The sequence below is a fragment of the Sarcophilus harrisii genome, chromosome 1 (assembly GCF_902635505.1).
Source record: "Sarcophilus harrisii chromosome 1, mSarHar1.11, whole genome shotgun sequence".
In the NCBI taxonomy this organism is placed as follows: Eukaryota; Metazoa; Chordata; class Mammalia; order Dasyuromorphia; family Dasyuridae; genus Sarcophilus; species Sarcophilus harrisii.
Genome location: NC_045426.1, coordinates 436,221,845 through 436,244,865, shown reverse-complemented (window position 1 = coordinate 436,244,865; position 23,021 = coordinate 436,221,845). Strand labels below are relative to the sequence as shown.

At 33.6% G+C, this 23,021-nt stretch overlaps 1 protein-coding gene across 2 annotated transcripts in view; it reads right to left on the bottom strand.

The window, feature by feature from the left end:
- The window catches only part of IMPA1 (inositol monophosphatase 1), a 43,997-nt gene that overhangs the window by 8,324 nt on the left and 12,652 nt on the right, over window positions 1-23,021 (bottom strand). For both annotated transcript variants that reach the window (XM_031946224.1, XM_031946223.1), the window contains 6 exons: window positions 16,130-16,198; window positions 15,434-15,567; window positions 12,654-12,758; window positions 4,658-4,703; window positions 1,981-2,089; window positions 167-275 (listed from right to left, as the gene is read on the bottom strand). In XM_031946224.1, coding sequence (XP_031802084.1) covers window positions 167-275; window positions 1,981-2,089; window positions 4,658-4,703; window positions 12,654-12,758; window positions 15,434-15,567; window positions 16,130-16,192 — 566 coding nt within the window. In that variant the 5' untranslated portion in view covers window positions 16,193-16,198. The remainder of the gene's footprint in view (window positions 1-166; window positions 276-1,980; window positions 2,090-4,657; window positions 4,704-12,653; window positions 12,759-15,433; window positions 15,568-16,129; window positions 16,199-23,021) is intronic.

The window sequence follows — 23,021 nt, the reverse complement described above, 5'->3', positions numbered from 1 at the left end:
TTTAAGCTTTTTCTCCACATGAACATTCTATGATGACTGAATAAGAATTAAACCATATTTTAACCTTCACTATGTTTGAGATTTACAGTTTCTGGGGGAAAAAAACCTTTTATTATAAAATATTAGAACTCTCTGAAGTTTTCAACAGAAGATGAGAACAATTTACCCATGAATAGGAATACAAAGTAGTCTTTCCATATTTGAAAGAATAATTTTTACAGTCTCTGGTTCTCGGCAAGATCCCAATTCTGTCACCAAAAGTGACTTAGTAATATCTAAAAAGAAGAAAAACAGATTGACATTAAATACTTAAAATTTCAGTATTTTTAACTTGGAACAAAACACAATTTTCCATTTAAAATTCAGACTAAATCATGACCCATTACACTTTTTTTCCATCAAACACACTTGAATTTCAGCCTACAAATTTTTGTTTTTAACAACAGAGAACTAACTAACAATGTAGAGGATATCCATCACTTTATGGAATATCATGTGCTACAAAGGCTAGCATAATGACATTTTACATGTAAGATTGGATTTGTGTTCAATATTTCTAGGTTTATATATTTATATAGAACAATATCAATGTATCAAACTAGAGTGTTTTAAATAACAAATATGTGGAAATTAATTCTGCAAAAAGAAATATATTTTCCTACCATTGCTAAAGTTAGCTAAAGAAAACGTCATGCAAGGTCATGCACTCAAGTAACAGAATATCCAACCATCCTACAGGTAGTGTTTAGGTTAATCTATGATTTTCTTGGACCCGATGGGCACTGAGCAAGCATTACCCATATAACAATTACAAGCATGCTAAACCCTTTGGTTTTTCTCTTAATTCCAGTTATCTCTGTATTTGGCACAGGCTTTTTGTTCTTGGGATAACTCAGTTGAAATCAATACAAAACTATAGGTGCTTGACTGTTTCTACTTCATCAGGTACTAGTTATCCGGGGTGCTTGGAAACTGTGCATATTAAAATTTAAAATTGCCCTAACACTTTTGGGATACCCTATATATGTTTATGAGACTAAGTAGAAAATTTATAATTAATGAAAAACCTTCAAAAATAGAATTGCATTCATAATTTGTTCTAATTCCTTTGTTTTAGAAATGAAAAAACTGATGCCCAGAGAAATAAAGTAGTTTGTCCAAGGTCACACAAACTACAGAGTTAGGATTTGGATTTCAAAACCAATGTTTTTGCACTGCACTGCTGTTGTGTTGCATAGAATGGAACAATTCCAAATCATATTTTCTTTCTCTCTTTCCATGATGGGTATTAAAGGCTGAGGCATAATTAGAAATAGGAAAAGGAAAAAAAACTACCAAAACATTGGAAGAAAAACAATAATCTTGTACTACACAGTATCCCCTTCCACATATTCACACAGTTCAGTGCTGATGGATTGAATGCACCTCCCATATCTTTGCCAGACTTTGAGTGGAATTCTTATAATCCTTTAAAACCCCAGGTCAGGTATTGTCACATCAGTTTCAGCATTATTTTTATTTCCCCCAGAATTAAGCCGAGTGGCTGATACATAATAGGTACCTGATAAATGCCTGTTTACTGAGTCTTCCTTAATTTCACTAATTTTTCCCTTTTGAATTTTTCATAGTACTTTGTCTAGATCTTTGCTTTGCCTTTATAACATTTTATCCTGTATTGTATTTACTTATATGTATATATTTACATATATATTAATTTCTTTGCATATGTAAATATACAACTATGTATATGTACCTCTTTTTTCCTCATTAGACTCTAGAAGTTTCTTGTGGACAGGGATCATGTCACTTTCATTTTTTTTATTCCTAGCTTCTAGCAAAATCTTGCACATAGTTACATTAATGTTTATTGGGCTACATCATTTGAAGAATCCAAAATATTATAATAAAAGTAATTCAAAGCTTTCTGAATAATTCATAATCATCTATTTTCTATCACCAAAAATTACTTAATAAACTTACCCTCTTGTCCTGATACCTGAAGTTTTTGATCATTGCAAAAAGCCCCTTTTCCTCTCCTGCCAGTATACATTTTATCTTCTACACAACTGTATACAACTCCAAATTCCATCTACAGAAGAGAAACAATTACAAAAGTATAATATTAGGCTCAGTGTATATTACTTTTAGTAAGTAAGCAAGAGAATATATTTACATATAATTATTTTGGTAACTGGACCAATTCTATTACATTGGTATAGAAAACTGCAGCTTTATTTACTTTATTTTCCTCAAGTATTTTTTGGCTGAGTTTTCTTTTGCAATATGGCTAAAATAATCAATATGAAATTGCTTCCCTTTTCAAGAAGGGGCGAGAGACAGGAAGGATAAAGAAAACTTGGAATTAAAATTCTTTTTAAATAAATGTAGAAATTTTTTTACATGGTAATTAGGAAATATTTAGGAAAATTATATATAATGTATATATATATATATATAATTATATGCACATATAAAAGAAAACTTCTGTCAATTCTGAATAAGAGGTACTGTTTGGAAAACCAAGAGGTTACATGATTTGGCCATGCTTACACAGGTGGAATGTTTAGGGAGGACTTTAACTGGTCTTTTTCACTCTAACCACAGCATTTCATTCACTATTCCATGCTGCCATGTGCTCACTGTTGAATATTTAAAATGTAGATTTCTAAAAAATTGTCAGTTTGAAAAGATCTTTAGGTCATTTAGTCCCAAATATGAAAATAAAATTTAAACCCTCCAAACTATTCCAAAGCTCCTTGCCACCTTCCTAGAAAGTTGTCCTCTCCTGGATCCTACCTCCTTCTCTTACTTTCTGTCCTTTCACTTCCTATAAACTGAAAAGTTTACCAGCGAAGGTCTTCTCTTATCTGTGATTCTAAACTGGAAGTTTAGGCCCCATACATCTTGTTTCTTATATTATACCCTTCCTGGCTCAAACTAATTATAGAAATTTCCTGAAGGTTTCTTCACGCTTCCTACCTAAAACCAAACATTTCTATGTAAGAGTTAGCCATGATTTAAGAAAACTCTAAAAGCCTTTCATTCATGATCACTAATAATCAGTCAGTGCATTCTCATTGAGAGCCTACTATTTGTATGTGGTCTCTGTCATTCAAATGGAAACTTCTTGTTTTTTGTGTCTCTCTCTCCCTTATTCTCTCCTCTATGTATTAGCACAATGCCTAATATATAGTAAGAACATAATAAAAGTTCACTTAACTGACATAAGTACTATATATGCTAGATTATGAAGAGAATAAAAAGAAATTCTAAGGCAGTATCCACTGTTAGGAGTTTATAATCTAAATGAAATAAATAAAAGGGGACCTGATAGGAATTATTTGTAATGATCTGTCCATAGATTGATAAGGGATCACCTCACTAATTTATGCTGCTTACTACTACCACAATAAATATTAATTTGCTCATGTCACTTCCTTGTTGAAAACTACAACACTTTCTCATCCTCAGAATATAAACCCCAAAGTCATTAATTTGGCATTCAAGATCCTTTCTAATATGGCCCCAAGTTAAAAGAAGCAGTATAGTATATATGGTAAAACATAGTAAAATTGGAGTCAAAGGACCTAGATTCAAATCTCAGCTCTGTAAGGGGTAAACCGCTAAACAACTCTGAAATTTTAGTTTCTTTGTCTATAAACTGAAAGACTAGATGACATCTAAGATCCCTTCTAATGCCCATTCTATTCTTCCTTCCTTCTCTTCCTTTTCTCTTTCATTAGTCCTCTATACAAATTCTTCATCCAACCAAACCATTCTAGTAGTCCCAACATTTGTGAACATACATTTTATTTTTCCAACTTTGTGCTCTTGTTCCTAATTTATTTTCTATTTCTCCAATATTGTCCCCACTTCTAACTATGCACAAATCCTATACACTTCAAATAGCATCTCCTCAATGACCTCTTCCTTAATTGTCCTAGACAAATTCTCTTCCATCTGAATTCTTGAATCTACCATCTCTTGTCCTTTTTTATAACATGGTGTCTTATATTTGAACATAAACATATATATATATTATATATATACTTACACACACACACACACACACACATACACACACACACACACACACACACACACACACACACACATTTTATCTCCTTATTTAATGTGAAATCCTGGTAAGCAGGGACTAGAGTCTTTCATTTCTTTTATATGCTCATTATACTTTGCAGGTAACAGGTGCCCAATGAATACCTGTAGATTAATCTGGTGAAAAAGGCCTAATGTCAAAGTTAATTCTGATGTTTCATAATACTCCCTTGTCAGGAAAACTTTTATATTTATTCAAAATCTATCAAGTCACATCTGAAGTCAATCCCTTCTTTATCTTTATTTAAAGAACCCACATTTACAAAATCAAATAAACGGGTTTAGACTAAGCAAAAAGTCCACACATTTTTCTTGGAATTTATTAAAATATTTGAAGGCTAATTCTAATTTTCTTCATTGCAAAGATATGTAATAATAATTAACAATTATTTTCATGTACAATACTAGGTATGTACAATTATATTGTTCATATATATACATTAACCAATTGCAGTGAAATTCAGAAATCTTTTTCCAAGAAAATAATATTCCATAGTTCAAGACAGATTTCAATGCCTATAAATTTAAAATACCTACATACCTTTTTCCCCACAACAAAGCCAATGGAAACAGCTACAAATGGAAATCTTAAAAAAAAAATAAAAACAAGAAAGATAACAAATATTCCAAATAAATAAGACTTTTTTTGGTAAAACCCATTTGCAAAGCTATGCACAAATTCTATGCTGACAGCTTCAAATAATATGAAAAAAATGCAAAATATTATTTGCTTTTTTTCTACAGAAGAAAAACTATGATATAATAACCTTTTAGTTTTATTTTTAAATGACTTAAACATTTCTCATAAATAAATAGAGTTTTGAACTATTCTGACTTTATTTCAAATTAAAAGCTACTTTCTCTTTATCAGGACAACTAAATTTTAAAAAAATAATTCTTTCCAAGTATCTTCAAGATGACATATATTAAGTACATTAAGTATAAATAGAGAGGTGATAATGAACTAGAGATAAAGAATGTAATATACATTTTTAGAGATGTCTAAAGTATGGATTCCATTTACCTAATTGTACTTATCTATCACAAAGAAGAGCTTTTAGATTTTGAGGAGGAAAAAAAGGGGACAGCGATAATGATTTCAAAAGAAAAAGAAGAAAGAAAAAAAATCAATAGAATATATTTCAAATTTACAAAAGAGAATGAAAGAAATTCCAGAAGGAGATGAGGCAGCTTGAGAACTACCTTTTAAATCTGTTAATGGTTGATTACAATGGAGATTCATAATTCCATATCCAATCCTCTTTTTTGTTTCTTTATATATGAAAGTGATCATTGGTAAGTTAAAAAAAAAAAAGATTTTTTTTTAAAAAAAAAAATTACTGATAAGATTCAAGGCAATTCCAAAAGACTTAGGATGGAACATACCGTCTGCTTCAAGAGAGAAAACTATGGAAATTGAATATGAATTGAAACATAGCATTTTCATCTATTTTGTTTGTTATGTTTTTTTTTCTTTCTCATGATTTTTCCCTTTTGATCCAATATTTCTTGCATAACATGAAAAATATGGAATTATGTTTAAAAGAACTGCACATATTTAATATACATCAAATTACATGCTCTCTTGGAGAAGAGGGAGGTAAGGGATAGAGGGAGAAAAATTTGGAACACAAAAACATACAAAAATTAAGAATGAAAACTATCTACATGTATTTAGAAAAATAAAATAGTATTGAAAAAAATTTTAAAGTGACCAATTTACTAGACTTAAAAGATAGAAAACACTATGAGATATAAAATGGTTAAGTCTGATTACATTAAATTAAAAGGGATATTTAAGGTTTTACACAAATAAAACCAATGTAGCCAAGATTAAAAAGAAAGCAAAAATTGGAGGGAGGAAAGGAATTTTGTAAACAATTTTTCAGATAAAGTTCTACCATATAGGGAACTTTGTCAAATTTATAAGAATGAGTCACTGTCATTCCCTAGTTGATAAGTGGTCAAATGATATGAACAGGCTACTTTTGGAAAAAGAAATCAAAGCTCTATATAATCATTATTGGTTAAAGAAATGCAAATTAAAACTTTAAAATATCTGACACCTAAGAGATAGATTAAAATGATAGAAAAGGAAAATGGCAAAAAGTGGAAGAGATATGTAAAAAGTAGTACATTAATACATTACTGGTAGAATTGCAAATTTATCCGATCATTTTGAAGAGCAATGTACAATTATGTATAAAAAATTATAAAATTATGCATATCTTTTGATGCAACAATACTACTCAGGCCTATCTCCCCAGATGATCAGAGCAAAATATTTATACCAGTTCTCTTTGTGGTGGGATGCCCATAGTTTGGGAAATGGCTCACCAAATTGTGCTATATGACTGATAGATTGCTAAGAAATTAAAATAACAAAGCTGATTTTAAACTGTATGGGAAGATTTGAATAAAATAATGAAAAATGAAATAAGCATATAGAACCAAGATAATATTGTATATAGGAGCAGCAATACTGTTTTAAGAATTAACTGAGGGGGAGGGGGAAACAGGGCGCTAGGTGGTACAGTGGATAAAACACCACCCCTGAAGTCAGGAGGACCTGAGTTCAAATCTGGCTTCAGACACTTAACACTTCCCAGCTGTGTGAATCTCGGCAAGTCACTTGACCCCAATTGCCTCAGCAAAAAAAAAAAAAAGAATTAACTGTGAACAACTAAGCTATTTAATATAAATATTCAAATAAAATACAAAGGACCTATGAAGGAAGATGCTATTTTCCTCCACAGAAATAACTGATCAGCAGAAGTATGCATATGATCTACTATAGGGCAGGGTGAGGAAGAAGGCAGGGAGGAAGTTGAAACTTAAAATGGAACCCAAAACAAAACTTTTTTAAAAGTTTTTTTTTTTTTTTTAAATAACAGAAAATATCATTAAATATCACTTTATCACTCTCAGATGAAAACTTGTCTCATATTTTATAGAAAAAATTAAGGCCATTCACCATCAGCTCCTTCTTCCTCATCTCCTATCACTCAGAAAACTTCTGCCATTAATTCTTCCTTTAAGAAGTGGATTCACTTCTTACCAATATTAACAGCTCTACTTATTCAAGTGATCCCATTCTATCCCTTCTCCTTCAACAGATTGCCCCCTTTGTCACTTCCAACCTTTCATTTATTTTCAATTTATCCCTGTCTGACTGATTTTCTACAGCCTATAAACATGCTCATAACTCCCCTATCCTGAAAAAAACCAACTCTCATTTGATTCTTCTATCCCTTTTAACTATCATCTTTTATTTCTTCTGCCCATTATAAATGAACTCCTCAAAAAAGCCACGTACAATAAGTGGCTCCACTTTTCTCTCATTCTCTTTTTAACACATTATAATCTGGCTTCCAATGTTATCATTCCACTTAAACTGCTCTCCAAGGCAATTCTCATAGTTTTCAGATACAATAGTCTTTTCTCAATCTTCATTTTCCCTGACTTCTCTATAGTTCTTGACTCTATTAATCACTTCTCTTCCCTGGTAATCTCTTCTCTCTAAGTTTCTGGTTTTTCTCCTACCTATCAGACTGCTCTTTCCCAGTTTCTTTGCTTCAGATTATGGCCTCTAAATATAGATTTCCCACATCATCCTGTCCTGGGCCCTTGTCTGTTTCCCCTCTCTAACCCTTCACTTGGGGATCTTATTAAGACCCATGGATTATCATATTCATGCAGATGATTCTCAAATCTACCTTTCTTGCCCCAGTTTCTCTACTGACCTCTAATCTCACATCTCTAACTTCTTTTCAGAATTCTCAAACTGGATTCCAGTAAATATCTTGAAACTCTATATCTAAAATGGAACTCATTAGCTTTCATCCTAAACCTCCCCCCGATGTATTAATTTCCCTTTAGAAGGCACCACTATTCTCACAGATCCTCAGGCTCACAACCTAGGAGTCGCCAGCTCTCATCCCTCCATATCCAAGCAGTTGCCAAGGTCTGTCAATTTTACCTCTTGAATATTTCTCAAATATGTCCCTTTCTCTCCTCATATAATTGCTGAGACCCTAGTGCCAGCTCTCATCACCTCACAACTGCATTAGCATAATAGCCTGCTGTGGATCTGCCTCCCTCCACTCCAATTTATCCTCCATTCTGTCACTAAAGTGATTTTTCTCAAGTTCAGATCTGATCATGTTATCCTCTCTCCCACTCAATAAATTCTAGTGTCTATTGCCTACAGGAGCAAATGCAAAATGCTCTGGGCATTCAAACCCCTTCATAATTTAGCCCCCTCCTACTTTTCCAATCTTCTTATACCTTCCTACCCAACAAGTATTCTTCCATCTAATGATGCTGATCTTCTGGATATTTGACAAAGACATTACATCTCTTAGCTCCAAGCATTTTCCTCTGGCTGTGCTAGAATGATCTTCCTCCTTCCCTCCAAATACTTATCTCCCTTCCTTCCTTACTAAGTAAAGTGCTACCTTCTACAGAAAGCCTTCCCTAATACTTCTTAATTACAGTGTCTTCTCTCTTTTAATTATTTTCTTTTTATCCTATTTATAGCTTTGTACATATTTGTAACCTTGTTGTCTCTCTTGTTACACTGAAAACTTCTTGCAGGAAGGAACTGTCTTTTGCCTCTTTTTGTATCTAGTGCTCAGGAATGCCTGACATTTAGTAAGTGCTTAATAAATGTTTATTGCTTAGCTGAAGAAAAAAAAAATGATGGTTTAGGAGAACAGGTAATGAAAGATACCTCCCACCTCACAACAGAGAGGCAGAGAATTACCAAAATAGAATATTAAATAGAGTCAGGTGGGAATTCTACCAAGCAGAATCCTCATCTACAGCCCTGGAGTCCACACATCAGAAATACCTCCACCCCCGTGTCTCTACCTCTAATTGGGAATATCTTTGCCTTCCAGACATTCCTCTCCTTTCAGATTACTTTTATGTTTATTCCCCTATAAGAATGTAAACTCTTCAGTAGGGACTGTATTTTTTTTTTCTACAAGTATCTGTATCTTCATTATTTAGCATTATGCTTGCCTCATGGTAAAGACTTAATAAATGATAGTTTGATTGACTATTGAATAAATACTAATATTTCTTATTTAGCTGTTTTTCTTTGTAATGACAATTCAGATTGTAATAGGTGAAAAAAGAAATTCCCCCCCCAAAAAAAAGACAGTGATAAAAAGATAAATTATTATCAATAAAACACTTTTAAAAATAATAATAAATGATCTTTTGGTTCTGCAATTAAAGCCTGCTTTCATAGAAGCATAATGTTAATCTTTTATTAGCCAATTCTAAATTTGGTGGATAATAACATTTATATCATTAAAGGAGGAAGAGGTTAAAAGTTTTTCTTTGTAAAAGGAAGTATGGTATGGAAGCATTATGCCCTTTATGAAGGCAAGAAGCAGGAGCTGGGTTACATCAGATAAAGACAGATAATCCCCCAGGGTATATGTATATGAGGGAGAGATGAAGTCTGTTCTTCTCTATATATATATACTATTTCACTTGATGAGCTCAGCAGTACTGATAGACTCAATTCTTGTCCCTGTGCAGATGATTTTTAGATCTACATGTATAATCCTATCCTTCTACTGATCTCCAGGTTCATGTTGAATTGGATGTCTATTCATAAGTATCCTGAACTTGACATGTCCAAAACTGAAGTAATCTTTCACTCCTTCCCTCTTTCCAATTTCCCTATTAGTGTTAAGAGTACCATTATCCTCCAGGTATCCAAGCTGACAACCTAGGTGTCATCCTTAACTTCTCACTCTCTCTCACTACATATGCCATCAGGTGTCAAATCTTGTCCTATTAAATCTTAAAGGTATAATAAACGCCTTTAACATTTCTAACATCTAACATCTCTTCTCTCTTCTGATATTGCAATCACTTTACAATATCACTTCACACTTGAACTATTTGCAACAGCCTGCTAATTGATCTCCCTACTTTAAATCTCTTTCTAAATCAATTAATTCTTTCTTCATTCAATTGTCAAATTGATTATTCCAAAGTACACATCTGACCATGACATTCTTCTATTCAGTAAATTCCTGTGGTCTCTTTCCTCCAGGAGCAAATGTCAAATAATCTGTTTGATTTTTAAAGAGCTTTAGAAGATGGCACCCAAATTTCCAGTCTTCTTACAACTTACTCCCTTCCCTCCCCTACACCTCTATATTATGCAATCTAGTGACACTCATCTCCTGAGTCTGGGAATTTTCACTATCTAACCCCCATGCCTAGAATGTTCTACCTCTTCATTTCTGCTTCCTGGCTTTCTTGGATTCCTTCAGGACTCAACTAAAGTTCTATCTTCTGTAAGAAGCCTTTTCCAATCCTCCTTATTTTAGTGCCTTCTTCCAATTTATTTTGTATATATCACTTGTACATAGGTGTTTGCATGTTGTTTCCCTCATTATTCGAGAGTGCCTTGAAAATGGGAATTACTTTTTGCCTTTCTTTGTATTCTCAGGTTTTAACATAGTGTCTGATGCACAGCAGAACACTTAATAAATGTTTGCTGACTTGACTTGAACAAGTTGATAAGTACATTGTCACTATGACTAAATTATTTTCAGAATCCCTTTAAACTATTAGGAGGGGAAAATACTAGCTTCTTTTCTAATTTTAAATCTCAAAACAAAAGACTTCTTTACATTCTAGCAAAGCCACAATACTATTCAATACCAATAAAGGCATTTATTATTTAAAATAACTGAGATTTAAGATTAATATTGAATTTTATTGAACAAGTTGTTTGTTGAACCAGAGTGCCACTTCTGGGAGGAGCAGTACAAAAATCAGAATTAGCTATTTAGGATTCCATAATCACCTCTATGACAGGCAGTAGAGTCAGGAAAGACTGGGTTCAAATTCTATCTCTGACACACAAGTATATAACCCAGGGCAAGTCATTTAATCTCTCAGTATTCCCAGGAAATTCTCTAAGACTAAATTTCAAAAAATTGTTGACCTATATTAGTGGAAAGAACCCAATACCGATGAAATCAGAGAACAGGCCAAAAAGAAAATCACAACTATGGAAGCACAGTAAGATTAACATACAGACATCAACTACTTATCTTAGGAGAGAGACAAGATCCAGAAAGCAAGAGCACTAATTAAAAGTTAGAACTGGATCACACATGAAAAGTATTGAGTTTGTGCCTAAAAGGAGTTCAATAGAGAAGATGGGAGGATATGGACAGAGGTATGTTGGTAAATCTTAATAACTAACCCTCTTTGGATGTGGAGGAGATACATGATTATACTTTTAAGTTTAATATGAATATTGACATTTTCTCCATTACTTTCTTAAGTCTATCAATGTAATGTAAGCTTAGATCTGTAACATTTGCCAATTTTTGAGGTATAAATGATCACAATGAAAACATAACAATAAGTTGTAAATAATCAAAAGAAACTGGCACTAGCACATGTGTGGTCATATTACCAAGCAATACAAAGAAGATCAGGAAATACTTTCTCCTTTGAGGCTATTTATTGTTTATACATTTAGGGTCAAAAGGAACAATAAAAGCTTGCTTTTTATAAATGAGGAAACTGAGACTCTGTGAGATGAATGACTTGACAAAGGTCAAATAGGCAATAAGTGAAAGGGCTAGGATAGACTCAAGACAACCTCTATGTGTATGTATAGGTAAAGAGAGATGAGAGACATTGACAAAGATCATAGATCTAAAACTACTGTGGACCTTATGTATCTCAAAAGGCCATCAAGTCCAACTTCCCATTTTACAGATATGAAACTAAGGCCCATAGAAGCTAAACTACTTGCCCAACTCATATAGATTAAAAACTGTCAGAGAATTTAATCCAGATTTCTTGATGCCTGAGACAGTGCTCTTTTTAGTATAAATGCCTGATCTCCATAAAAAAAAAAAAAAAGAAAAGAAACAACAAAAAAAACACTATTCATTTAATATTAATCTTATTATTATCTAATGGTAATTGGTTATATTTCCTTGAAATCCTTTTCTTTACTGTTCTTTCTAATCTATACTAACTCCCTATTCTTTTCAGAATCTGTGTCTCTTCTGACTATCCTCTTTCTCATATACATTATAATCCCCTAATGTTGTTCAATATTTAAATTTTCATTTGGTTCTACAAAGGAATATAAGATAGCCAGGGGACAATTTGATGACAAATAGAACAAGTTTATAACCCTAATAACTACATTCCTGATTGAGAAAGTCAAATAGTATTTATTAAAAACAACAATGTTAGATATAGTTTTGTAAAAGTTAGCTATTTTTTGAAAAAGCTTAAGTAGGACAATGATTTTTCTAAATGGTGAAATGTTAAAAGTTTTAGAATTCCAAAACAAAAACCCCAATAGCATTCAACACAAAAAATAGTTAATAACAATGACAAAAAAAAAAAAGCTAACATTATATAGAACCTATGCTTACAAAGCCCTTTATACTCATTAATTCATTTGATTCTTACAAAACATGGTAAAAAAATTTTCATTGTATTGATAGTAGTATTATTAGATTGGTACATACCTATGAACAAAATTAGTAGTTCCGTCAATAGGATCAATTATCCATGTGGGATTATCAGTCAAGACACCGTATTCCCCAGCAGCCACTGATTCCTCACCAATGAAACTAAAGGATAAGAATACCAAATGTTACCAAGTTCATTTTACTTTAATTTTCTTAAAGACATTTCACAAACTTAGCAGTCTACTCTCACAAAATCTCACCAACTTAAAATTACAGATTTAGAATTGGAATTGGCAACTACTTCAACATGTTAATTTTGCAAATGAATAAATGAAAGCCTGAGAGTTGACTTGCCTACTGCCAAACAGGTTATAGTGGCAAAGCCGGAATTTTTTAAAATAAATTTTTATTTTTCAAAATGCATGCAAAATTAGTTTTCAGCATTCACCTCTGCAAAACCTTGTACTCTAAATTTTTCTCCCTTCTCCCCCTTGCATAGACAGCAAGCAATCTCCTAAACATATTTTCATATTTGTCATGCTGCACAAGAAAAATCAGATCAAAAGATAAAAGAAATAAAGACCCACAACAACAACAAAAAGCAAGCACACAAAGAACAACAACAAAAAATGAAACTACTGTTTCATTTGATCCACATTCAGTTTCCATAGTTCCCTCTCTTGATGTGGATGGCTCTTTCTATTACAAGTCTATTGGAACTGCCTTGAATCACCTCATTGTTAAAAAGAGACAAGTTCATCAGAGTTAATCATCACATAATCTTGTTGTTGATATATACAATGTTCTCTTGGTTCTCCTCACTTCACTTAGTATCAGTACAACAATAATATTTCATTACATTCATATACCATAACTTATCCAGCCATTTCCCAACTGATGAGCAATTATAAATTTCCAGTTCCTTGACAGTTCAAAAAGGATTATTAAAAACATTTTTGCACATGTGGGTCCTTTTCCCTTAAGATCTTTTTGGAATACAAACCTAGTAGATATATTGCTGGATCAAGGAGTATGCACAATTTGATAGTCCTTTGGGCATAATCACAAATTGCTCTTCAGAATGGTTGGATCAATTCAAAACTCCATCAACAATGCATTACTGCTCTTGTTCTCCCACATCCCCTCCCACATTTATCAATATCTTTTTCAATTACCTTAGCCAATCTGAGATGTATGAAATGGTACCTCAGAATTGTCTTAATTTTAATTTCTCTAAACAATAGTGATTTAGAGCAGTTTTTCATATGACGATAGATGGCTTTAACTTCAATTGAAAACTGTTCAAATCTTCTTTTGACCATTTATCAATTGGGGAATGGTTTGTATTCTTATAAATTTGAGTCAATTCTCTATGTATTTTAGAAATGAGGCCTTTATCAAAAATGTAAAATTTTTTTCCTTGGAATTTTGAACCCAATTCCTCTAACCCCATATTCATCATTTTTTCTGTCTATACTCTCCTCTGCTGTTGTTCCCCTTTACTTCTGGAAAGTCTATAAGAACACAGATCCAATTCCATATAGATCCAAGTTCTTAAACAGTTAGTAGGACTTAATATAAATGCAAAGTTAATAGGAGTCAGAGTTCAAGAAAATGAAAAGTGCATTGGATACAAAGATGAAAACATAAAGAACATCAAAAGCACAGGGACAAGAATTAGTATGATATCCAACCAACCATTCAAGGTACTATGCATATGTCCCTAACCCGGATCTGTCTAAATTATAGAGGCATCTTATGTAAATAAGCATGTATCCTCAGTCAGTTGGGTCTTTGCCCTTTTCTAAACCTTCCTTTTCTTTGCTATTTCAGTTCAATTCAGCAGCATTCTCTCTGCCTGAAGCAGACCTGGTGCAGAGTTACCTTGTGGTGACATGAGGACAGGATATAATGATCGAGACCAACATTAATAAAAGGGGGGAAACTTAGATAAATACAAAGGAAAGATCCAGGCAAAGTGCCATGAGGAATCTGGGGACTGAATCATGTAGCTAATATAATTATCCTGGGCATATCTCTTCACCTCTGGCCTCAAGTTCCCTCATCTTTAAAGTGAGGGAGTTGGACCAGAGGCCTCTCAGATCTCCTCCAGGTCTAACTCTATGATCCTTTCTTAAAGCTTTTCTTTGCAGTTGCTGCAAAACGGCTGTGATTACAGCTAAGAATAGACACTGGTAAAGGAAACCAAGGGTTGAATTACTTGTACAAGTGTAACTGGGTTTTTTCCTCTCTCCCCCTCATAAAGTCAATCCCTTTTATCTACAGCATGAAAGTCTCCCTGCCTTGGTTTCAAACTCATCTCTTTCCTCACTAGTAGTTTCAACTTCTCCCTCTCTCCTGGGTGTTTTTCAGCCAGTATTTGAGTTGTTATTTTCTTCCCTCCTCCCCTACACAAAGCCTCCCTCTATCTATATCACCCTTCCAGTTTCTTTCATGGGCCAAAAATAGACAGCCTGATCTTATACTAACTAAGTTCCATTGCAAATATGATAGTGAAGTTTCAAAAGAAAGGCCATCCAGCCTAATGGATAGAAAGCTGGCCTACAAATCAAGGTGACCTGGATTCAAACCCCACCTCTCCCGATTCTAGTTGTGTGGCTCTGGGTAGATCATTTAACCACTCAATACCCCAAGCAACACTCTAGGAGTATAAGTGGCAAAGTAGCTTCCAATTTGCCTTGACACAAGGAACTTCCTTACCAGAAGTTTCTACAACGAAAAAAAGTTCCAATGAATTTAATTACAACCCCAATTGTTTATATTTCTACAGTATTTAACTCTGTATTTCAATACTTGAAACTGAAAAAAAAAAATACCTGTGAGAAGGAAACTTCTCTCTTATGGCAGAAAGTATCATTTTTTCAACTTTTTGGTCAGTTGCTGTAACCAGATCTGCTGGAGAACTCTTCACCATGACAGCCATCTCTTTTTTTAAAGCTTCCCGAATCATCTAAAGAGATTGTTTTGAGTAAACACATTGGGGGAAAAAAAATGAACAATTCCCAGAAAAAAACACAAATGATATGAAACATGAAACTACTACTCAACAATACCTACTATAATCTACCTTAAATTACATAAAATTATCCTTCAGAGATAATGCAAGGAGGGTTACAGCTGGAAGGACTACTTTAAAGATAAGCTTACCACTTCCCTCATTTTATAAGTAACAAAACTAAGGTCTAAAGAAAAGAGCAATTTACCAAGGCACATAGCTAATTAGTAGAAGAGGTGAAACTAAAAAATCATATCATCTGATTACTAATCTAAGCTTTTTCCAAGACTCTTTCCAACATCATAAATTCAAGAGTATCTAAAATTGAACTTTAGACTCAATTCTGTCATCTTTTCATTATAATAATAGTAATATTTTAATCCAGGAGATAAAGGATTATTTCTTTGAATTAAAAAGTGATATTTAGCCAAAAGAAAAGTGTTTCATTTTTTAAAAATTTCATTTAAAATAGCAACATATATTGTGTACCCATCCATATATATATGATCCAACTTACCTCTCCAGCTTTTCTTGCGAGAATTATTGCATATTCCATGCATTCTTGCCAAGGATCAGCCATTTTCTCCTATAGGTATTTAAGGATATTATGTAAGATAGCTACAAATTCCCCAAAGTCCTGCTCCTAGATGAAGAATTTGTTGTTGAAAAGTTCAGATTCACTACCTTCCTCATTTAGGAATTCATAAAATTTTAAGATACCTTCTTTATTTATGTAATTTCAAAGATTACATATTCCAAATCCCAAATTTTAAGGTTTAAGTAACACAGAGAAGTAGAGTGACTTACTAGGATGGGGCAAAGTCAAAATACTTATTACCCTCATGACACTTGATCAATTTCAAGGGCTTATTGAGATTTTTACCTACATTTATTACTTATTTTTACATTTCTTTTTTAAATTTTGAGTTTCAAATTTTTTCCTTTCATCCAGCCCCTCCCTCAACCATTGAAAAAGTGGACAATACAAATGGTACATATGAAATCATGCAAAACATATCTTTACATTAACCATATTATCTCCCCAAAGCAAGAAATATTTAAAAAGTAAAAAAAAAAAATACTTCCAAGTTTTCTCTTTAGATGTGGATAGCATTTTTCAAAATGAATCCTTTGTGATTGTCTTGGTCCATAATATTGATCAGAGCAGATAAATCAATACAATATTGCTATTACTATGTACAATGATCTCCTGGTTCTGTTCACTTCATTTTCCATCAGTTCATACAAGTCTTAATGTTTGTCCCCCCGAAATCATCTAGTCCATCATTCCTTATAGTAAAATAGTATTCCAGCAAAATCATTTGGCACAACTTATCCTGTCGTCCCCCAACTGATATGTATTCCTTCAATTCCCAATTCTTTGCTACCACCAAAAGAGCTGATATAAATATTTTTGAACATAGTTCTTTTCCTTTTCCTTTCAATCTCTTTGGGATACAGATCTAGGTACTGCTGGGTCAAAAGGTATGCACAGGCTTTGCGGGGTGGAGCCAAGATGGCAGAAAAGGCACAGGCGACTTTCTAAGCTCCTCTCCTTCCCCTCATAACCATCTATTTTATCCAGCCTCAGAAATAGCTCTTCACTGCTTAAATTCATGAAGATCAGAAGCATACAACTTACCAGCTGAAGTCAATCTGGAAGATCACCAGGAAAGGTTTGTCCTGAGGGGCCAGGAACAGACTAGAGCAGGCAGTGAGAGACTAGTGTCCTGAGCAGACCAGGGGCAGGGGTGATCTCTGTGGCTAGAGAAGTTATAGAGACCACTCTGCTATAGGCTAACTGCTCTGTCTTGATTACAAAGCAGTAAGCTGGCAGAGAAATTAAAGCCTAAAACAGAGGGTACTCTAAAAAACGCCAGAATCTAACATTGGCAGCCTCTAATTGGCACAGTGGGAGGCTCGGGATGGAGCAATAGATAACAGGACTGTGCTTCAGGGGCAGAGACACTTCCAGTCCCTGCAAATCCATTCACTGCTCAATTGCTAATACCCACAGCCCCAGGGCAGGATTTGGCTTGGGATAGTGAAACTCTCACTGCTCAGCCTCTAGCCCCACAGCAGTCATTATCTCACACAGCAGGGCTTCTTTGCAGGGCACTTTCCCAGTTCTGCCCTGCAGGCCTGAGTTACTTCCAGGTGGGGAACTCTTTCCCAGAGCACTCCAGTACCTCCCTGCTTTTTGCAGCCGGCTAGCAGGACAGCTACCTGTCTATACATCTTTCACTGCTCTGCAGAGGAAGCTGGTAACCTCCTGGCCCTGAAGGCAGACTCTACAGCCTTTAACAAAATGAGTAAGAAAATCAAAAGGACATTGATAGTTTCTATTCAGAAAGAGAACAGGTTTTCATCCCTGAAGAGACTAATAGCAGACAGTCTCCAGACAATTGTTGGTCCCCAATACAAAAGGCTTTCCTAGAAGAGACTACTAAAAACCTTAAAAGAGAACTAGAAGAAAAATGGGGAAAGGAAAGAGAAGCTATGCAAGAGAGAACAGAAAAGACATATAACTCACTAAAAGAAAAATTTGATAAAGTGGAAAAAGAAAACAACTTCCTGAAATGTGAATTAGAAAAGGTAAAAAACTCCCAAGAAGTGCAGGGAAACAGAATTTGTGAATTGGAGAAAGAAAATAACTCACTTAAAAAAAAAAAAAAAATTAGTGAAATGGAAAAAAAGTCCATAGAGCAAAATGACTCATTTAAAAACTCAATAGGACACATACAAAAAGAAGTAAAAAAAGCTAATGAAGAAAATAACACACTAAAAATCAGAACTGAACAAATAGAAATGACTGATTCATTGAAACAGGAAGAATCAGTCAAGCAAAACCAAAAAAATTTAAGATTGGAAAAAATGTCAAATATTTACTTGAAAAAACAACAGACCTGGAAAATAGATCTAGGTGAGAAAACCTAAGGATCATCGGACTACCCGAAAATTATGATGAAAAAAAGACCCTAGATACTATTTTACAGGAAATCATTAAAGAGAACTGCCCACAAGTAATAGAACCGGAAGGTAAAATAGGCGTGGAAAGAATCCATCGAACACCTTCTGAAAAAGACCCTAAAATAAAGACTCCAAGGAATATTGTGGCCAAACTTCAGAATTTTCAGACTAGAGAAAAAAAATCCTACAAGCAGCCAGGAAAAAACAGTTCAAATACCAAGGTGCCACAATAAGGGTCACACAAGATCTGGCTGCCTCAACATTAAAGGATCGAAGGGCCTGGAATTTGATATTCCAAAAGGCAAAAGAACTTGGAATGCAGCCAAGAATAAACTACCCAGCTAAGTTAAGCATATTTTTCCATGGAAGAAGATGGACATTTAATGAAACAGAACAATTCCATCTGTTTTTAAAGAAAAAAACGGACTTAAAAAATTTGATCTCCAACAATAGGACTCAAGACAAGTAGAAAAAGGTAAAAGGAACTCTTGAGAACTGTATTTCTGTTGTGGATATACATAAAAATCACATGTATAATTTGATTTTACTGATATAGCATAAAAAAGGGAAGTAGAAATGGAAAGGGGATAGTGTCAGAAAAAGGGGAAAGGGAGATAAAAAGAGGGAAACTACATGCGTCGATGAGGCAAAGGAAACCTATCATATCTGAGGGAACTTAGAGAGGGGGAGGAACATTGTGCAAATCTTACTCTCATCAGAGTTGGCTCAAAGAGGAAATAATTGACACATTTGTTTTACAGAGAATCTTCTCTCACTTCATTAAAAAGTGGGAGAGGAAAAGGGAAAAGGAAAAAGAGTAATAAGGGAAGGGTACAAGAAAGGGGAAGGAATTCAAAGGGAAGAGGGAGAGATACTAAAGAGGGAGAGCTGGGTGACACAAGTGGGACCAATAAGTTTAATACTAAGGAAGTGGGGAAGGACGGCAAGAAAAAGAAAAGCATAAGCTGGGGATATTAGGATGGCAGGAAATACAGAATTAGTAATTTTAACCGTAAATGTGAATGGGATGAACTCCCCCATAAAGAGGAGGTAGATAGCAGAATGGATCAAAAGTCAGAACCCTACAATATGTTGTTTACAGTAAACACATTTAAAACAGGGAGATACATACAGAGTAAAGGTAAAAGGCTGCAGCAAAATCTATTATGCTTCAGGCAAAGTCAAAAAAGCAGGGGTAGCCATCCTTATCTCAGATCAAGTAAAAGCAAAAATTGATCTAAGTAAAAGAGATAAGGAAGGAAACTATATCTTGCTAAAAGGTACTATAGACAATGAAGCAATATCAGTATTAAACATATATGCACCAAGTGGTATAGCATCTAACTTCCTAAAGGAGAAGTTAAGAGAGTTGCAAAAAGAAATAGACAGCAAAACTGTGTGGGAGACCTCAATCTTGCACTCTCAGATTTAGATAAATCAAATCACAAAACAAATAAGAAAGAAATTAAAAAGGTAAATAGAATATTAGAAAATTTAGGTATGATAGATCTCTGGAGAAAACTGAATGGTGACAAAAAGGAGTATATTTTCTTCTCAGCAGCTCATGGAACCTACACAAAAATTGACCATATATTAGGACATAAAGACCTCAAAATTAAATGCAGGAAGGCAGAAATAGTAAATGCTTTCTTTTCAGATCACGCAATAAAAACTACATTCAACAAAAAGTTAGGTGTAAATAAATCAAAAAGTAATTGAAAACTAAATAATCTCATCTTAAAGAATGGTTGGGTGAAACAGCAAATTATAGATACAATTAATAACTTCACTCAAGATAATGACAACGGTGAGACATCATACCAAAATTTGTGGGAATGCAGCCAAAGTGGTAATAAGGGGATTAGAGGATTACTTGAACAAAATAGAGAATGAGAAGGTCAATGAATTGGGCTTGCAACTTAAAAAGCTGCAAGCCCAATTCATTGACCTTCTCATTCTCATTTCTTGAGAAAAAGACCAAATTAAAAACCCCCAATCAATTACTAAACTTGAAATGGAGAAATTTATAATATTGAAAGTAAAAAAACTATTGAACTAATAAATAAAATCAAGAGTTGGTTTTATGAAAAAACCAATAAAATTGATAAACCTTTGGTAAATCTGATTAGAAAAACTTGAGAAGAAAATCAAATTAGTAATCTTAAAAATGAAAAGGGAGAACTTTCCACCAATGAAGAGGAAATTAAAGAAATAATAAGGGGTTACTTTGCCCAATTTTACGCCAATAAATTTGATAACCTAAGTGAAATGGATGATACCTCAAAATATAGGCTTCCCAGATTATCAGAGGAGGAAGTAAATTGCTTAAATACTCCCATTTCAAAAAGAAATAGAACAAAGCTATTAATCAACTCCCTAAAAAAAAATCCCCAGGACCAGATGGATTTATATGTGAATTCTACCAAACATTCAAAGAACAATTAGTCCCAATGCTTTATAAACTATTTGAAAAAATAGGAAATGAAGGAATCCTAACAAATTCCTTTTATGACACAGACATGGTACTGATACCTAAACCAGGTAGGTTGAAAACAGAGAAAGAAAATTATAGACAAATCTCCCTAATGAATATTGATGCTAAAATCTTAAATAAAATATTAACAAAAAGACTACAGAAAATCATCCCCAGGATAATTCACCATGATCAAGTAGGATTTATATCAGGAATGCAGGGCTGGTTCAATATTAGGAAAACTATCAGCATAAGTGGCCATATTAATAACCAAATTAAAAAAACATATGATCATCTCAATAGATGCAGAAAAGCATTTGATAAAATCCAACATCCATTCCTATTAAAACACTTGAGAGTATAGGAATAAATGGACTTTTCCTTAAAATAATCAGTAGCACTTATTTAAAACCAGCAGTAAGCATCAGATGTAATGGGGACAAACTGCAACCATTCCCAAGAAGATCAGGAGTGAAACAAGGCTGTCCACTATCACCATTACTATTTAATATTGTATTAGAAATGCTAGCTTTGGCAATAAGAGCTGAGAAAGAGATTAAAGGAATAAGAATAGGCAATAAGGAAACCAAATTATCACTCTTTCCTGATGATATGATGGTATACTTAGAGAACCCTGAGATTCTACTAAAAATTTATTAAAAATAATCCACAACTTTAGCAAAGTTGCTGGTTTTAAAATAAACCCACGTAAGTCATCAGCATTCTTATACATCGCTAACAAAATCCAAGTCAGAGTTACAAAGAGAAATTCCATTTAAAGTAACTACTGATAGTATAAAATATTTAGGAATCTATCTGCCAAGGGAAAATCAGAAACTTTATGAGCAAAACTACAAAACACTTTCCACACAAATTAAGTCTGATCTAACCAACTGGAAAAACATTAAATGCTTTTGGATTGGGCTAGCAAATATAATAAAGATGACAATACTACCTAAACTAATTCTATTTATTTAGGCTTATAACAATCAGATTCCAAAAAACTATTTTGATGACCTAGAAAAATAACAACAAAGTTCATATGAAAAACAAAAGGTCAAGAATTTCAAGGGAATGAATGAAAAAAAAAAATCAAATGAAGGTGGCTATTGTACCAGATCTAAAATTATATTATAAGGCAGGTTACTAAAACCATCTGGTATTGGCTAAGAAATGACTAGTTGATCAATGGAATAGGTTAGGTTCAAAGGACAAAACAGCCAATAACTTTAATTATCTAGATTTGAAAACCCAAAGACCCCAGTTTTGGGGATAAGAATGCATTATTTGACAAAAATTTCTGGGAAAATTGGAAATTAGTATGGCAGAAACTAGGCATTGACCCACACTTAACTCTGTACACCAAGATAAGGTCAAAATGGGTTCATGATCTAGGCATAAAGAATGAGATCATAAATAAATTGGAAGGGCATAGGATAGTTTACCTCTCAGACCTGTGGAAGAGGAAGGAATTTATGACCAAAGAAGAACCAGAATTACTATTGACTACAAAATAGAAAATTTTGATTATATCAAATTGAAAAGTTTTTGTACAAACAAAACTAATGCAGGCAAGATTGGAAGGGAAACAATAAACTGGGAAAACATTTTTACAGTCAAAGGTACTGATAAAGAACTCATTTCCAAAACATATAGAGAATTGACTCATTTATAAGAAATCAAGCCATTCTCCAATTGATAAGTGGTCAAAGGATATGAACAGACAATTTTCTGATGATGAAAGTGAAACTATTACCGCTCATATGAAAGAGTGTTCCAAATCACTATTGATCAGAGAAATGCAAATTAAGACAACTCTGAGATCCCACTACACACCTGTCAGATTGGCCAGAATGACAGGGACAGATAACGCGGAATTTTGGAGGGGATGTGGGAAAACAGGGACACTGATACATTGTTAGTGGAATTGTGAAACATCCAGCCATTCTGGAGAGCAATTTGGAAC